This window comes from Ochotona princeps, chromosome X, assembly GCF_030435755.1.
Source record: "Ochotona princeps isolate mOchPri1 chromosome X, mOchPri1.hap1, whole genome shotgun sequence".
NCBI classification, from domain to species: Eukaryota; Metazoa; Chordata; class Mammalia; order Lagomorpha; family Ochotonidae; genus Ochotona; species Ochotona princeps.
In genome coordinates, this window is record NC_080865.1 from 89,440,097 (window position 1) to 89,456,807 (window position 16,711).

The 16,711-nt window shown below is 44.9% G+C and overlaps 2 protein-coding genes across 10 annotated transcripts in view; one reads left to right on the forward strand and one right to left on the reverse strand.

Moving 5' to 3' along the window:
• ZNF280C (zinc finger protein 280C) overlaps positions 1–13,604 on the reverse strand; it is a 53,702-nt gene extending 40,098 nt beyond the window's left edge. For 2 of the 9 annotated variants that reach the window (XM_058658388.1, XM_058658386.1), the window contains exons 1-4: positions 6,496–6,636; positions 2,226–2,261; positions 2,061–2,105; positions 21–155 (exon numbers count right to left, since the gene is read on the reverse strand). In XM_058658388.1, the coding sequence (XP_058514371.1) occupies positions 21–155; positions 2,061–2,091 (166 nt within the window). In that variant the 5' untranslated portion in view covers positions 2,092–2,105; positions 2,226–2,261; positions 6,496–6,636. Of the gene's footprint in view, positions 1–20; positions 156–2,060; positions 2,106–2,225; positions 2,262–6,495; positions 6,637–13,471 lie in introns of those variants that run through there. The other 7 variants (XM_058658387.1, XM_058658390.1, XM_058658392.1 and 4 more) reach the window with 7 other exon arrangements.
• Positions 13,605–13,726: 122 nt separating this feature from the next.
• Positions 13,727–16,711, forward strand: part of SLC25A14 (solute carrier family 25 member 14) — a 52,684-nt gene continuing 49,699 nt past the window's right edge. The window contains exon 1 of the mRNA XM_058658396.1: positions 13,727–13,855. The gene's annotated coding sequence lies outside the window, so the exon portion shown is untranslated. The remainder of the gene's footprint in view (positions 13,856–16,711) is intronic.

A 16,711-nucleotide genomic window follows, 5' to 3' on the forward strand; every position in this document is an offset into this window, starting at 1 on the left:
ACTGAAAAATAAATGCTTACTTGAAGAGGCTGGTTTTGAAGCAGGTATCTCTCCAACAAAGATCAAGTCATCCTCACTCGAAGAGTCTATAATTTGCCATGGTTCTAAATCTTCTTCTTCACATTCCATGAAGAGTTCTGCCATTTTTATATTATCTAATTTTTAAAAAGCAGAGAAGCAAACTTTAAAAAAGAAAATTACTGGGGGCTGATGCAGTGGTGCAGCAAGCTAATCCTCCACCCTGTGGCGCCAGCATCCCATATGGGCATCGGGCGGCTGCTCCACTTCCAATCCAGCTCTCTTCTTATGGCCTGCAAAGATCAAATCCTTGGGCACCTGCACCTATGTGGGAGACCTGGGAAAAGCTCCTGGCTCCAAACTCAGGATCAGCTCAGCCCAGTTCTGGCTATTGCAGCCATTTAGTGGCGTGAACCAGTGGACAGAAAGCCTTTTCTCAGTAAAAAATTTGCCTTTCCAAAAAAAAAAAAAATCTGCCTTTCCATTAAAATAATAGATGATTTTATAAAAAGAAAAATACAGGCACTGGCATTGTGACTTAGTAGGTTAAGTTTCGCTGGCATCCCATACAGATGCCAGTTTGTGTCCTGGCTGCTCCATTTCTGATCCAGCTCCACGTTAATGTTCCAGGGAAAGTAATGGAAAATGGTACAAGTTTTGGGACCCTGCACCTATGTGAGAGACCTGGAAGCAGCTCCAGGCTCCTGGTTTCCTGCTGCAGCCATTTGGGCAGTAAACTAGCAGATCAAAGATCTTTTTCTCTGTCTCTCCTTCTATCTCTGTAAATCCGCCTTTCAAATAAAAATATTAAAAAAAACTTTTTCACATGATATTTTTAATATATTTTAATAATATTAAAGACAATAATCAAACTGATATTCATAGTCACCGCATGGTAGCAAAAGTAAGAAACTAAGTAAGTTTAACTGGCCAGGGGTGGGCATTGTGGCGCAGTGACACTGGCATTCCAAATCCAACTGAGAGTTGCAATCCTGGCTTCTCTGTTTCCCATCCAGCTTCTTTTATAATCCCTCCTACACAGAGACTTAGAAATTTGGCAAAGTCCAACAATGCCAAATCTAAACAAATAAGAGACTCACGTATACTAATAACTAAAACAAGCTTATATCCATGTTGATACCATGTAGACGCCCATAGGTCTTTCTCCTCTCTTAAAAAATTATTTATTTTTTGAAACACAGAATTATCAATTGAGAGCCAGGTCCTGTGTCCACTGGTTCACTTCTCAAATAGCCACAACAGCCAAGGCTGGGCCTATCTAAAACTAGGAGCCAGGAACTTCTTCCAAGGTCTCCCATGTGGTTGGCCCATGTGGCCCAAGCATTTGGGCCATCCTCTGCCACTTTCCCAAGTGCATTTGCAGGGATTTGAATTGGTAGTGGACTCAAATTGGCACCCAAAGCTGGCACTGCAAGCAATGGCTTATCGTGAAAGTGCTAGCCCTTATCTCATTCTTTTTAAATGAGGGTTGCAACTGTCTATATTAAGATATTTTTGAGCGGCCAGTACAATGGCTGAACTGGCTAATCCTCTACCTACAAGTGCCAGCATCCCATATGGGTGCCAGTTCACATCCCAGCTGCTCCACCTTCAATCCAGCTCCCTGCTTATGGCATGGAAAAGCAACAGAGCATGGCTACAATCTTGGGCCTCTGTACCCACATGGGAGACCCAGAAAAGTTTCCTGTTCCCAACTTTGGATCAGCTCAGCCCAGTTCTGGCCACTGTAGCCTCTTGGGGAGTAAATCAGTGGATGGAAGATCTTTCTCTCTCTGTCTCTCCCCTCTGTAAACTCTTTCAAATAAAAATAAATAAATCTTAAAACAAATAGTATTTATCTCTGAGGATGAGGAAGAAACATTTCAATTTTACTTTACTGACATTTTTATTGCATATTGTTCATTTCTTATTGTAAGTAGATAAAATAAATCTAAATATACTGTAAGGAAGTGCGCCCACCTCTGTCTCTTACCAGGACAGAAGCAACACACACTGATTTCAGTTGCAAGAGCACTACTTACGTTCTAGCTCTAAGGGGCTGTCGTCATCCATGAGACTGCAGTCACCTAAGTAGCAACCCATGACATCATTCAATTTTAATAGTCACGTTAAGTTACACCAAATTTTGAAACATGAAATGTGATTCAGAAACACTTGGGTCTAATTTTAATTTTCAGTAAACTTACTCTGTGGCTGCAGACAGGGCAGCGTAGTTTTTCAACCTGTAAATCAAAGATACTATTAGAATGCATTTCAGATGAGCAGTTTAATATTCTGCCTTACCAAACTTTATTTTGTAAGTTTGATATATAATGCACGTCTGGAAATTGGTTCATTTCTGAGTAATTGCAAATTTAGTAAATAGAATGCTGAATAGTATAAGCATTTCCTGCTTGAAAAAAAATCTCATGAATTATTAAACTAGAAATAAAATTTAAAAGACTTCTCTGTAAAAATGAGCAATTATCCTGCAAAATATGTTTTAGTAAATCTGAATCTTGAAATGTTAAATGACATTATTAACATTTCAGGAATAATAAAGCATTATTGTAAGAAAACAAGTATAAGAATTTTTTAGTTTACACATACATTTTGGCTCCTTATCAACTAAGTAAAAAGTACAGAAAATTAACTGCATAAATTTCTTTGCAGATAAATTCATTAAAATAAAACTACTCAGTACCTTCTGCATTTAACATAATACGTTAAGTCCTAGGGGAACGTAAATGTGTTTATGGTTCTTTGAGCTTTAAAACAAGCCATCAAAATATTTGAATTGTTTTAGTTAAAATAAGAATTTGTATTTTTAATTCTCACATACATAATATACATTGAACACAAAAAATGCACTCCTCTAAAAAGCTTGTTCAGTTATTAAAACAAAACTAAACTAAACAAAAACCACAACAAACAAGGAGCTGTCATGATGGCATAGCATGCTAAACCTCTGCCTGCATTACTGGCATCCCTTACGGATGCTGGTTTATGTCCCAGCTGCTCCACTTTCTGATCCAGCTCCCTGCTTGTGGCTTGGGAGAGCTGTGGAGGATGGACTAAAGCCTTGGGTCCCTGCACCCACATGGGAGACCAGGAAGAAGCTCCTGTCTTTGGATCAGCTCAGTTCTTGCCATTGTGGCTTTTAGGGGAGTGAATCTGCAGATGGAAAATCTCTGTCTTTCCCTACCTCTCTCTGTATCTTTTTCAAGTTAAATAAATGAAATCTTTTAACCAAATACTGTCTGTCACAAACAAGTTGCATCAGGTAAATTTTCATCATCTTGACTCCAAATGTCTTTCCTCTTAAAAAACATTTAATGTGGATTACTTCTATTGAAACCCAGCACAGAATTAACTGAAACTGAGAAAACATTTCAATATTAATTTACTCAACAATGGAAATTAATTACAAATCAATATAAACACTTTCAACGAAAATAATAATTTTCCTAAAACAAAAAACCTAGCAACAAAAGTGACACTAATATACATTTTAGAAAAAGTTTTGGGCCCGGCGCAATAGCATAGCAGTCAAGGTCCTCGCCTTGAATGTGCTGGAATCCCATATGGATGCCGGTTCTAATCCCGGCAGCCCTGCTTCCCATCCAGCTCCCTGTCTGTGGCCTGGGAATGCAGTCAAGGACAGCCAAAGACTTTGGGACCCTTCACCCGTGTGGGAGACTCCTGGCTTTGGACTGGCTCAGGTCCAGCTGTTGTGGCCACTTGGGGAGTGAACCATCGGATGGAAGATCTTCCTCTCTGTCTCTCCTCTCTGTATATCGGCCTTTCCAACAGAATAAATACATAAATCTTTTAAAAAGTTTTAATATCTGTCTTAGTAAAAGACACTTTGATTTTATTAGCCTCTAAATTTTGTTTAAAAAAGTGCACTATGAATGAATTCTTATTCAGTAATAAAGTTTCCATGAGTCCTTTATTCTGACATAAAATATTTGCAAAGTGAATTAAAAATTTAAGAAGTGAATATGGCCCAGTGTACCCATATGTTACATAACGATGACTACTCTTCCTGGCATACCAAGACTTTCTAGGGATGTTCTTCAAAAGAAAACCACTACACAGAAAATGAATCAAAAAAGCTGAGGCATACATTTTGGAGTCACGTTCCTGAGTAAACCACATCTTTCTGAAACATTGCTCAGACGTCCAGCAAGCAAAACACAAATCATTCAGTCTGGTCTGCTCAAGGCAATCACTGGTGGGACCTGAAATTCAATACATCTATAGTAGGCTAATTTCTAAGCTAATAATTTTGTATGACTCAAGAGGAATGATATAAATAAACATCCAAATGTCCTTTCACTGAATAAATCTTTCCTACTTTTTAAAGTTGTGCTAAAGTTAGAAGACACAGGGTCATATATTTAAGGCCTACTATATTTAGTGTGCATAGGTGGTATATTTCTAATCTTTTAAAAGTTACTTTTTGGGCAGGCTCAGCAGCTAAATCCTCCACCTTGTAACTGCTGGGATCTCATTTGGGTGCCAGTTCCTTTCAGCTCAGTTCTGGCAGTTGGGGATGGGAGATCTAAGCTGGTTCACTCCCCAAATGGCCACAAACGCCAGAGCTGAGCAAATTAGAAGCCAGGAGCCCAGAGCCTCTTCAGGGTCTCCCACGCCGGTGCAGGTTCCCAGTGCTCAACTGCTTTCCTAGGACACAAGCAGGGAGCTGGATGGGAAGCGGGGCCACCGGGATTAGAACCACCGCCCAAATGGGATCCTGGTGCGTGCAAGGCGAGGACTTTAGGCGCCAGGGCAAGGACTTTAGGCAAGGAGCCATCGCACCAGGCCCTGAATTATGTGCCTCTTTCCCCATGATCTTTTCTCTAATACTAAAAGAGAAAAGGCTGAGTGATACAATACTGTGCTGAGAAAGTCAGACTGGATTGGGAAACCTAACTTAATAATGAGTAGGAATAACTGATATATTTTTTTAATAACTGATATTTGTGATTCTCCGACAAGAGGACGTTATCAATAGATATCGTGCAGCTTCTCAATAGGTTTGGAAATATTTTAATATTAAGTTGAAAAATATGAATTTTTAAATATAAATAGCGAAATGAAATAAAAATAAGCATCATAGTTCTTACACTTTTCAGGTTCCTCCCTTCCTCCCCTGCCCCAGTTATTTCTACAGCCACCGCATTCCCATAAAACTGTGGGCATGGTAACGGTGAATTAAACATCACAGGAGGGTCAAGAATTGGTTTTACTATGATTTAAACCCTTTCCTTGAGGTTGTTTATTCACCCTCAAAACAGTTCTATCAGTACTCCAAAGGCTCAGCTCAAAAGAGACAAGGGATGGGCATCTATAAAATCCACAATCACAAGCTGGTCGGATAAGGGACTCCGCACAGGTGTCCCTTGGAAAACACCCGCACAGACTTGACTTCATTTTACAAGCAAACCCCCTGCCTTTCTAGGTTTACTTGCTGCCTTAGAAGACAGCTTGGGTTTGCACAGAAACCTCCAAATCAGAACAGCTCCCGAATGCTGGTTTTTGTTGTTTGTTTTGTAGTTCAAAATTCTACTTGCAGGTCTGAAGGCATTACAACTCAAAGACATTCTAACGCAAGGGTCCAAACTGGGAAACCACGAAGCCGTAAGTTTTTCACCGATTTATAAAACAAAGCGAAACGAAACGAAACGCTGCATCTTTCCAGAGAATTCCTTCGATGAAGTTCCCCCATACTCCCAGAATCGCGCTCACCAGACACTTTCGTCTCAGATCTCGCTTGAGGAAAAACACTCAAACTTGAGGTTGGAACACCCTCTATCTCCAGAGCGAGCGAAAAGAAAGCGAAATGTGTTTTTACCTCATAGAACAAACCCTCAAAAACTCACTCTTGCTTGGGGGGGGAGGGGAGGGGAGGGGGCGGAACAAACAAAAACTCAACCACAGTGCATTTAAACCTCACGATTCTCCTGCGGGCTCTTAGCTTGCTGACAGTAAGGGAACGAAACACGATTTCTGGGATAGAAAAGGAAACCACTTCGACCAGAAGAAAGCAGGAGGCGCAGAAGGAGCGCGACGCGAGCGAGCGGACCCGGCGGGATGCAGCGACCAGAGAAGCCCGGGTGCTTCAAACTTCCAGCTCGGCTCACGGGAGACTGGGGTGGGCGGGGCTCCATCCGCCTCAGCCATCCAGCTTGAAAAAGTCCAAAGGGAGTCTCCTCCACAAAGAAAAGCCAAAAAAGTCAAGAAAAGCCAAAAAAAAAAAAAAAAAAAGTAAAAAAAAAAAAAAGCCGCAGAGCCTGAGAGTCACGGGCCTCGTGAAGTCCTGCGGTTTCGGCGCTGCGTGGACACATGGAGCGCCGCGTCGTCGCGGGGGGGCGGCTCCTCGCCCTCCTGCCCCCACCCAAACACCTGCCCCCACCCAAACTCCCCCACCGTCCGTCCCCCGCGCAGGGTCGGCTCACGATGGTGGCCCACCCGCGGCTGTGCCACGAAGCTGGACCTCTCACGCGTGTCCCGGTCCACTCCGAGAAGCCGCGCCGACGCTCGAGTCCCTCAGGTCGGCACCCTGACAGGAGGGTACCCGTGGCCACAGCCGCGCGGGAGAACCGCCGCCGGCATCCGCGGTGCAAGAGTGGAATGCGCTTACCAACCGCGGAGGGGAAAATCGGCCACAAGCGCGGCCCGAGGAGGAGCAAGAGAGGGAGGAGCGCAAAGGCGCTAGGCGACCACCAGGAGAACTGGCGGCCAGGGAATCCCCTAGGCGCACTGAGAGCCTCCCGCCAGAAGCCGAAATATATAGGCGGGTGCGTTGCATGATGGGAAGACGCCAACTCCACACTGAACATCCGGGCAACTTTTCGGAAAGACACTGTTCGCTACTTTCTAACGCCCTCGAAGGCGACTGCTCTGAGGTAAAAAAAAAAAAAAAAAAAAGCCTCAGAAACCTAAGACACCTCTCAGCTCTTACTGGACAAATAAACGGAAATAAAAGTCGTTAAACAAATTTTAACAAATTCATATTAAACATATGAATTTGCTTTTAAAAACAGAAGATTTATGTATTTGGGCCCGGTGCGGTGGCCTAGCGGCTGAAGTCCTTACCTTGAACGCGCCAGGATCCCATATGGGTGCCGGTTCTAATCCCGGCACCCGCGTGGGAGACCCTGAGGAGGCTCCTGGCTGCTGGCTTCGGACTGGCTCAGCTCCAGCCGTTGCGGCCACTTGGGGAGTGAATCAACAGATAGAAGATGTTCCTGTCTCTCTTCCTCTCTGTATATCTGACTTGGCAATTCAAATACATAAATCTTTTTTAAACATGATTTTGTATGGGGGGATGAGAAAATTCTTCAATCTACTGGCTCACCGCTTAGATGGCACAACCAGCGCTCATTTGGGATATGACAGCGTCTGTGGGGGGGGGGGTCTTTTGTTTTCCTTATGATTTATTTATTTTCATTGGAAAGTGTGATATACAGAGAGGAAGAGAGAGAGGAAGATTTTCCGTCCAATGGCTCACTCTCCAAGTGGCTGCAATGGCTGGAGCTGAGCTGATCCGAAGCCAGGAGCCAGGAACTCCTTCCTGGGTGCAGGGTCCCAAGGCTTTGGGTTGTCTTCGACTGCTTTCCCAGGCCGCATGCAGGAAGCTGTTTGGCCGCATGGGATCCTGGCGCCTGCAGGGCAAAGATTTTAGCCACTGAGCTACCGCGCCTGGCCAAGTGGGGGGGGGGCGGGTAAGGGAGGAGCTTAAAGCACTTAGCCAAACAATACCAGCCTGCCTGAAATATTAGCAAAAAAAAAAAAATCTGATTGCTATGATAGGGATTCTAGGGGACCAACAAAAGGAAAGAAAAACATAAAAACACATTAGCTTAGCTTTCCAAAGACCTGAGAGGAAGAGTTCTAATTTTGTTCTAGCATCCAGAGTGCTGGTTTGCCTTGCCTGCTGACTGCTTTTCTGGCCTCCTGATTGGTTGTTTTTCCCTGCTCTCTGATTGGTTGTTTTTCCCGGCTCTCTGATTGGTTGCCTTAATATCCTCTCTCAATTGTGGTTCCACTCCTCCCCTAACTGGATAAATCTGCATCCAGATGGTCAAGTCCTGTGTAAGAGTCAGCATATCAAGGTTCTTTGGCAACTCCTCCAATTTCTCTGTTTCTATGAATGTTCTGAGGGGTGAGACAAAATCCAAAATAACTTGTTTTTCCACAACATCACCAACACACCCTCTTTCTGGTTTCACGATGGCTCCACCCTGAGATGTAGTGGTTTAGAGATGGGAAGCTGGCGGGCATGTATGGGTCTGGCTAAGGCATCCACCCATGTAGGAAACCTGGGCTGAGCTCAGTAACATCACCACTACCTTCTGGTGCATACAAAAGCTATGGCTGCGGGCATCCATGATTGGGCTAGGCCGCAGTACCTCTCCACAAGTGTAGGAGCAGGGTGTGGACACAGGTCAGGCTGTGCTGGGCACCAGCCAGAATGTGAGAGAAACAGATCTAGGGGTAGATTGTGTAGGGGACTTGTGGGTTTGCATCTGTGGGACTTCACCACCTGTTGATTTGCATGAAAGCTAGGGGTGGTGACAGGCTGAACCAGAGAAATCACTGACACTTGCAGAAGCTGGGGCTGGGAGCAGGCCAGGCTAGGCCAAGCTTTAGCACCCATCAGCACATGCAAAGGCCAGGACTGAGGGCAGACCATGCCAAGAAGGCCATGGCACCTACCAGCACATATGAGATCCAGGACTGGGGGCAGGCCTGGTGGGGGAATTTGGGAAGCTCCCCTGGCAGGCAATAGCTCCCACTGGGGAGCATGGAAGCGGGGGCTGCTGGAAGGCCAAGCCAGGCAAGGCTGCAGCACTCATCAGCATGTATATGGGCCAGGTCTGGGAGCAGGTCAGGCTAGCCAGGCCATAGCACTCGCTGGCTTATACAGAAGCCAGGATAGGAGGTAGGCCTGGTGGGACTAGCCTACAACACCACCAAGCCAGAGCTGAGACTGGGGGTGAGCCATGTTAGGTTTGGCTGAAGCACCCATCAGCACATGCAAGACCTGGGGCTGGCAATGAGCCTTATAGGAAAATGTTAAGGTACTCTTCTGCTAGACTGCAGCTCCCACTGGTGAGAGTGAGGTCTGGGGCTAGGGGCAAACTGGACTAGGTAAGGCTGCAGCAACCATCAAGATGCAATGGGCTATGTCTGACGGCATGCCATACTGGGCTAGGCCCCAGCAGCAACTGGTGCTTGTGAGAGCCAGAACAGGTTCTAGATGGGCTATGCTAGGCTGCGGCACCTGCCAGGTATATGAGTCAGGTCTGGAGGTGAACCAGATTGGACTAGACTGTGGCATCTGCCTACAGGAGCTGGAATGAATGTGACCTAGGCCTCAGTACCTGCCAGTGAGTACCAGAACTTGGAGCAGGCCATGTCAGGCTGGCCCTCAGCCCTCACCAGCACAATATCCAGGGCTGGGAGCAGGCCTGGTAGCAGGCCACAGGGTAGGAGGCAGGCTAGGCCAGGCATGGCTGCAGTACCTGTTGACATATGTGTGTACCTGGTCTGGGAGCAGGTCCGGCTGGGCCAGGCTACAGCACATGCTGGCACATGCAAGATCCAGGATGGGATGCATGCCATGCTGGGTTTGAGCTACAGGACCTGCCAGTTCACATGTGGGCTGGTGCGGATGGTGGACCAGACTGGGCTAGGTTGCTGCACCTGCTGGCAAGAGCTGGGACAGGGGGCAGGCTGGACTGAGCCAGGTTTCAGCATCTGACAGCAAATGCTGAGACTTGGGATGGGCTGTGGCAGACTGGATCATTGCACCTGCTGGCACGCAAAAGATCCAAAGATGGGAGTAAGCCTGGTAGAGGAACTATGGGGACTTCCCTACTGGACTGCTGCTTCCACTGGTGAGCAGGAGAGCTGGGGCTCGGGGTGGGCCAGGCCAGACAGGGCTGTAGCACCAGTTAGCCAGTGTGCGGGCTTGGTCTGGGACAGGAGAGGCTGTTAGGCTGTTTCACCTGTTGGCATGTGCGAGAACCAGAGTGCTGAGACTGGGTGTGATTCACGTCAGGCTGGACCACAGTACCCCTGGCAATCACAGGATACTGAGACTGGTAGGGGAACTGTGGGCATTCCCCTGCTAGGCTGTGGCTCCTATTAGTGAGCATGAGAGCCAGGGCTGTGGGCATCAGGCTGGACCAGGCAGTAGCACCCATTAATGCTTGAAAATCTACAGCCCCAGTAAAGGAAATTGATAGGAGTTCCATGCCAGAGGTTCTGAGATTGCTGAGATTGTAGTCAGCACACCATAGAATTCATGCAAGGGTACAATTCAACGGTTTTTAGGAGGTTCACAGAGATACATGATCAATGTAATGGTCACTTTTGGAGCACTTTCAACATCTCCAAAAGAACCCTGTTATGCATAGGTTATCATGCCCCTCCCTGCCTCACCTCAGCACTCAGCTACACTCTAGCTCTACTACACAGCCAATAATCAATTTTATAACTGTACAAATTTTCCTGATCTATAATAGATTTATTATGACTGAACTCACAAAGTGTTTATATTTATAACTGGTTTTCTTTACGCTTACTGCTTTGAATGTTCATCCATATTGCAGCATGTGATTCTCTCCTTTACATGATTAAAGAACATTAATTGTGTGAAGTTAGTACAATTTGTGCATTTATTTGACTGTTTACGGCTAGTTGTGTTGTTTCCAATTTTGTCTACAACAATTATTACTGTATAGATTTTGGAGTGGAAATATATTTTCAATTGTCTTTGTTACTTAACTAGGAACATAGATCATATATCATGTAATAATTCTATCATTAACTTTTGATAGACTGCCAAATTCCACATTGGCATCATCATTCATTCGCACTAGGGTTTATCATGATTCCTTTCTCCACAGTTTGTCAACACTCACTCCTCTAGTTTCTGCTTTTAGGTTTCTTATAACCACCCTGGTGTTTACAAAAGTGGTACCTCTATCTTGTGTTTTTAGACATCTTCATGTAAACTATTTATTTATTTATTTATTTATTTATTTATTTATGAGACTGACCGAGTTCATCTGATTCACTCCTGAAATGTTTACAACATCCAGAGCTGGGTTTAGTCAGCTGTAGCTGGGGCCTGGGAACTCAAGTTGTATCTCTTATGTGTGTGACAGAATCTCAATCACTTCAGCCACCAAGGATTTAGCTGCCTCCCAGGGTCCATATTAGCAGAAAGTTGGAATTAGGAGTCAGATTTGGGAATCAAACTCACATACTTTGATACTGGATCTGGGCTTCGTAATGGAAGGGCTTTTTTTTTAAGGTCATTTCCCCATATTTATTTACTTTGAAGGAAGAAAGGAGAGAGGGAGAGAGAGAGAGAGAGAGAGAGAGAGAGAGAGACCGACCAAGACCTCATCTTATGTCTCACTTCTTAAATGCATACAACAGCCAAGGAAGGCCAGGTCAGGTTGAAGCAAGGGAATCGGGAACTCAATCCAGGTCTCCCATGTGGGTAGCTGGGACCTGCTGCCTGCAGACTATACATGGCAGGAAGCTTGAATCAGTAGATTATGTGGGACTGGAACCCCCAAGCACTTTGATATAGATGCAGCCATCCCAAGCTGAATCATAACTTCTGCACCAAAATAATTACCCCTTTCACTGTAGTTTTAATTTGCCTTCCTGTAATAACTCATGATATTGGGCATCAATTCATGTGCTTGTTGGCCATTTATATATATTATTTGGATGTCAAATGCTTTTTAAAAATCAAATTTAAAAAATATATACAACAAAATAAATAATAAGTACAAAAGAAAACTAAAATGGAAACAATATAAAAAAGAAGAAAGCAAAAAAGAAAAATAGAATATATATGTATATGACACTTAGTAAGCCAATGAAAGCTATCATGACACATAATTATTACTCAAAGAGCATAGTTTATATTTGAGTTCCCTGAGTTTGTACATTATATCAGTTTGCACTAATTTGCAATGACATATGTCCACTATCGTACAGCAGCTTCACTACTTGAGAACCAGTTTGCGCTTTGTCCATTTATTCCGTCCTCCCCACTGTGTTACCATAGTTTCCTCCTTTCCGAAACATCACATAGTAGGAATCATATTGTCTGTAGTTTTTTCAGACTGCTTACTTACTTTTTCCCTCTTTTTCCTTATTTCTTTTTTTAATGATCTATTTTTTTTTTATTTGAAAGATTTACAGACAGAAGGAGAGACAACCAGAGAGAAGCAGAAACAGAGAAAAATATCTTCCATTGCTGGTTAGCTCCCTTAACGACCTCAGTGGCCAGAGCTAAGCCAATCGGAAGCTAGGATTTAGGAGCTACTTTCAGGCCTCCCATGAGGGTGCAGTGTCCCAAGGCTTTGGGCCAACCTCGGCTGCTTTCCCAGGCTACAGCAGGGAACTGGATGGGAAGTGGAGCAGACAAGGCTTAAACTAAATTACAATTAAAGAATGTCTGGTGTGGGGTGGGCTGGCACTGTGGCATATAGAGTTAAGCTGTAGCCTTCAGTGCTGGCAGGAGTCCTGGCCGCTTCACTTCAGATCTAGCTTCCTGCTATGTGCTTGGGAAAGCAATGGAGGATGGCTCCAAGTGTTTGGGGCCCTGTACTCACGTAGGAGACCCCGACGAAGCTTGCACTCCTGGCTCAGATCTCTGTCTCTGTATCCCCCTCTCTGTGCAACTCTGTCTTTCCAATAAATAAGTTTTTACTACCACTATTATTATTATTACTAAAGAGGGGACTACCTGCTACAGGAATGAAACCTAGCATCAAACTGCCTGTCCTTAATCTGGCCACACTCTGGTCACACTCTCTCTTATCTCCTCCGATTCTGTTCCCGCTAAAATAAAGTTTTCTCTGCTTTAACTAGCTGCCTTTTTTTCTTTTTTGAACCCTAAAATCCTAAAACCTAATTTGAAAACCTCACAGAGGCCATCTGGTATTTACTGCAGTCACTGGTCCACAAACTTCTCACTGGGGAAATCTTTCCTTTCATTTCCTAATTGAACTTAATTGAAATTTGCCAGGTCTTGGTTCTACTCCACCTGAAGTTTCTTCCTGCCTCCAAATTCAGAGCTTTGCGCCAGGGAATGACTGTGTGACTGAATGTGCTTAATCTGTCCCTGTAAAACTAGGAGCAAGATTCCCAATCCCAAAGCTGACCAATTTTATAACCAGAATCGGATTCAACTCTGGGGAGCGTGACCGAAGACAAGCTGGGGAGGATTGAATGCATGTGGTGTTTGGAAACTTGAGTCCCGTTCTGCTTCTTGGAGTTTGGAGATATTTTTGCCCTTACAATACTGCATTAGACTCAAGCACTCAGTTTGACCAACGGCGTGCACCCCACTCTGACTGGAATACGCCCAACCCCTCCCTTCCCTAATTAGAGTACTTTCAGCACTTACCTTGGGACAGCCTCCCAGGGCTCCAACTGCCTGGAGTCGTGGACAACTTTCTCGGAGACAGCAACCGTCCGCAGTCAGGCCAGCTACGTCTCCCTCGTGCCCCCTTTAGGGACCTAGTGCAGCAGGGAAGCCAGAGGAGAGGGGGAGGAAGGAGGAGCCCGCCGTCTCGCGCTGCGCTTTGCGAGGGGCGCAGCCTCGCTGAGCACGCGGGGCGGGGAGACGCGGCTTCGCAGCGTGCGCTCTACGCCCCTCCCCGGTCCAACTCTCGCACTGCGGGTTGGGTCCTCTAGCCACAGTCTGGAATCCTTCCAGCTCTTCCCGCGTCTCGCCTCTCGGCATCCACCTCCCTGGCGCAGGTAGCCGAAGCGAACTGGAGACTAAGGGGTTAAGTACTGCCCTCCCGCCGCCCGCACAGCCCTTCTTTTTTCTTTTCTTTTTTCTTTTCTTTTTTTTTTTTAAACTCCTGTAGGCTTGGGCTGGAACCCGTGCTGTGGGCGGTGCTGAGACCACAGCGGAGAAAAAGATTCCTGTGTAAGAATCGAGTTCGCTCTGCCAGCCACAGGGAAGCAACTTCAACAGGGTGCTCGGTTGTGGCTCTGGAGCGGCACATGCTTTTAGGTTGGCGGTAGTGAGTGGAGCCGGATCCCGAGAGAAGAGATAGTACTCGTCTGTGGTGTCCCAACAACTGCGCTCAGGTACAGCGCAGAGCTGGGAGGTTGAGGAGCGGAGTGAGTGGGGTCACAGGGCGTTCTCAAATCGCGAGCGCGCCTTGCGCCCAGCTAACGCGTGTGGCAGGGGCTAGTGCCTGGCTGCAAGGCGCATAGGACTGCAGGGCAGCTTCAGCAGGTCCAGCAGGTCCGGAGCTGGTCCGTGATGGGCCGAGCAGCCAAAGGTGGAGGAGGACGAGCTGGAGGAGGAGGCTGCTTGGCAAAAGCCAGACTAGTCGGTGTTTCTATTTTCTTTCTTTCTTTCTTTCTTTCTTTCTTTCTTTCTTTCTTTCTTTCTTTCTTTCTTTCTTTCTTTCTTTCTTTCTTTCTTTCTTTCTTTCTTTCTTTCTTTCTTTCTTTCTTTCTTTCTTTCTTTCTTTCTTTCTTTCTTTTTCTTCCTTCCTTCCTTTCTCTCTCTTAAAGATTTTATTTGTATTGGAAAGGCAGATATACAGAGGAGAGACAGAGAGGAAGAGCTTCCGTCCAATGATTCACTCCCCAAATGACCATAATGGCTGGAGCTGAGCCAACCCGAAGTCAGGAGCCCAGAACTTCTTCCGGGTCTCCCACGCGGGTGCAGGGTCCCAAGGCTATGGGCCGTCCGCAACTGCTTTCCCAGGCAACAAGCAGGGGCTAGAACCGGTACCCATATGAGATCCCAGCGAGTGTAAGGCGAGGACCTTAACCACTACACTATCGCGCCGGGCCCTCCATTTTCTTTTTCATAAAGTCTCTTGCACTTCCATAGCGGAAGCTTTGGTACTCCTGTGGCCCCTGGAACCTTTGTGTTAGAATTATCCTTACCGAGGGAGCTGGTCATTTCAAACTTCCGTTCGCAGCTAATGCTTTACTGGTTGGAACCCCAGTTGAATCCTCACCCGACGGCCCCTCTGTTTAATCCTCATATCCTTGTTTTGAGGTAAAATCAATCTTCCTTTTGGAATGTTCATTTATGAATGAACATGTCTGGGCCCAGTGTCGTAGCCTAGTGTCTAAATCCTCACCTTGCATGAGCCAGGATCCCATGGGGCACTGGTTTGTATCCTGGCTGCTCCAGTTCCCATCCAGCTCCCTGCTTGTGGCCTGGGAAAGCAGTGAAGGACGGTCCAAAGCCTTGGGACCCTGCACCCACATGAGAGACTGGGAGGAAGCTCCTGGCTCCTGGCTTCAGATCTGCTCAGCACCAGCCATTGTGGCCACTTGAGGAGTGAACCAGCAGATGGAGGATCTTTATCTCTGTCTTTCCTTCTCTCTGTAAATCTGACTTTCCAATAAAAAGAAATAAATCTTAAAAAAAAGGGAAGAATCACAAGTTAGAGTAGCAGGATATACAAACATGATGTTTGATGATGGACTGATTAAGCACAAATTACAGAAAGTAAATTTAAATGTATCATTACTGGAGGAATAAGAATGGCATTTAATAATAATTTGGTCTGAATATGGGACATAATGAATCTGATTTAGTGGTATCTGAAGATGAATCCAAATTTTTATTAATGTGTATCTTTAGTATTAAAAGTTTAGATAAGCTAGCGAGTCATACTATTTCCTAAAGCTACTTGAAAATATTGGTTCTGCTCTGTTCTGGAAATTCAGTCACTCACGTGAAACACTGTAAAGCTTTTTTCCCCTCTGATCTTTACTTTAGGACAGAATGAGTCTCACTAAGCTTACAAAAATGCAGCAAAAAAAAAAAAAAAACGTGTCCAATGAAACTATTACAGAAAAGAGTCATTATAACACACGTCTACACATCAGGCGTCGCTCCTACCTCCTACTGGCAGTTAATAACCACAATTCAATCCATAAAGGGGTTGGGCATTTGGTGTAGCAGTTAAGATACTAGTTAAGATATCCCTGTCTAGGCCTGGTGCAGTAGCCTAGTACCTAAAGTCCTCACCTTGCATGCACTGGGGATCCCATATGGATGCTGGTTCGTGTAGAAAAAAAAAAATCCCTGTCCAGTTATGACTGATCTGTGAAGGGACAATTGATTCTTGGGTATTGATTCTGGGTCCTGTAACCTTATGAAATTCACTTATTAGTTGTAACTTTTGGCCTGTTTTAGAAGATTTTCTATTTGGACAATATGTCATCCATGAGTACTGAGAGTTTGTTTGCTTTTCCAACCTCTTTTTCTTGCCTTATTTCATTGATTAGAATTTCTTTGCTGGATAGAAGTGGTAAAGGAGATAGCTCTATCTTGTTTCCAATGTTAGAGAACAGGCATAAGTCTCTCTCATTGGTGAATGTGATGTTAGCTACAGTTTTGTAGTTTTCTATCAGCAGGTTGAGGAAGATTCCTTATTAGTTTGGAGAGTTAATCAGGAATGCATGGTGTATTTAATCAGTTTATTTCTCTATATAGATTGTAGTTTTTCTTTTATTTCTAAGTTAATATGCTGAAATATAATGGTCAATTTTAATGGTTATACCTAGTTTACATTTCTCAGATAAACCCCATGTAACCATAATAAACTATTATCATATTTTTAGAGTCAGTATGGTTCTAAAAACTATTTACTATTTA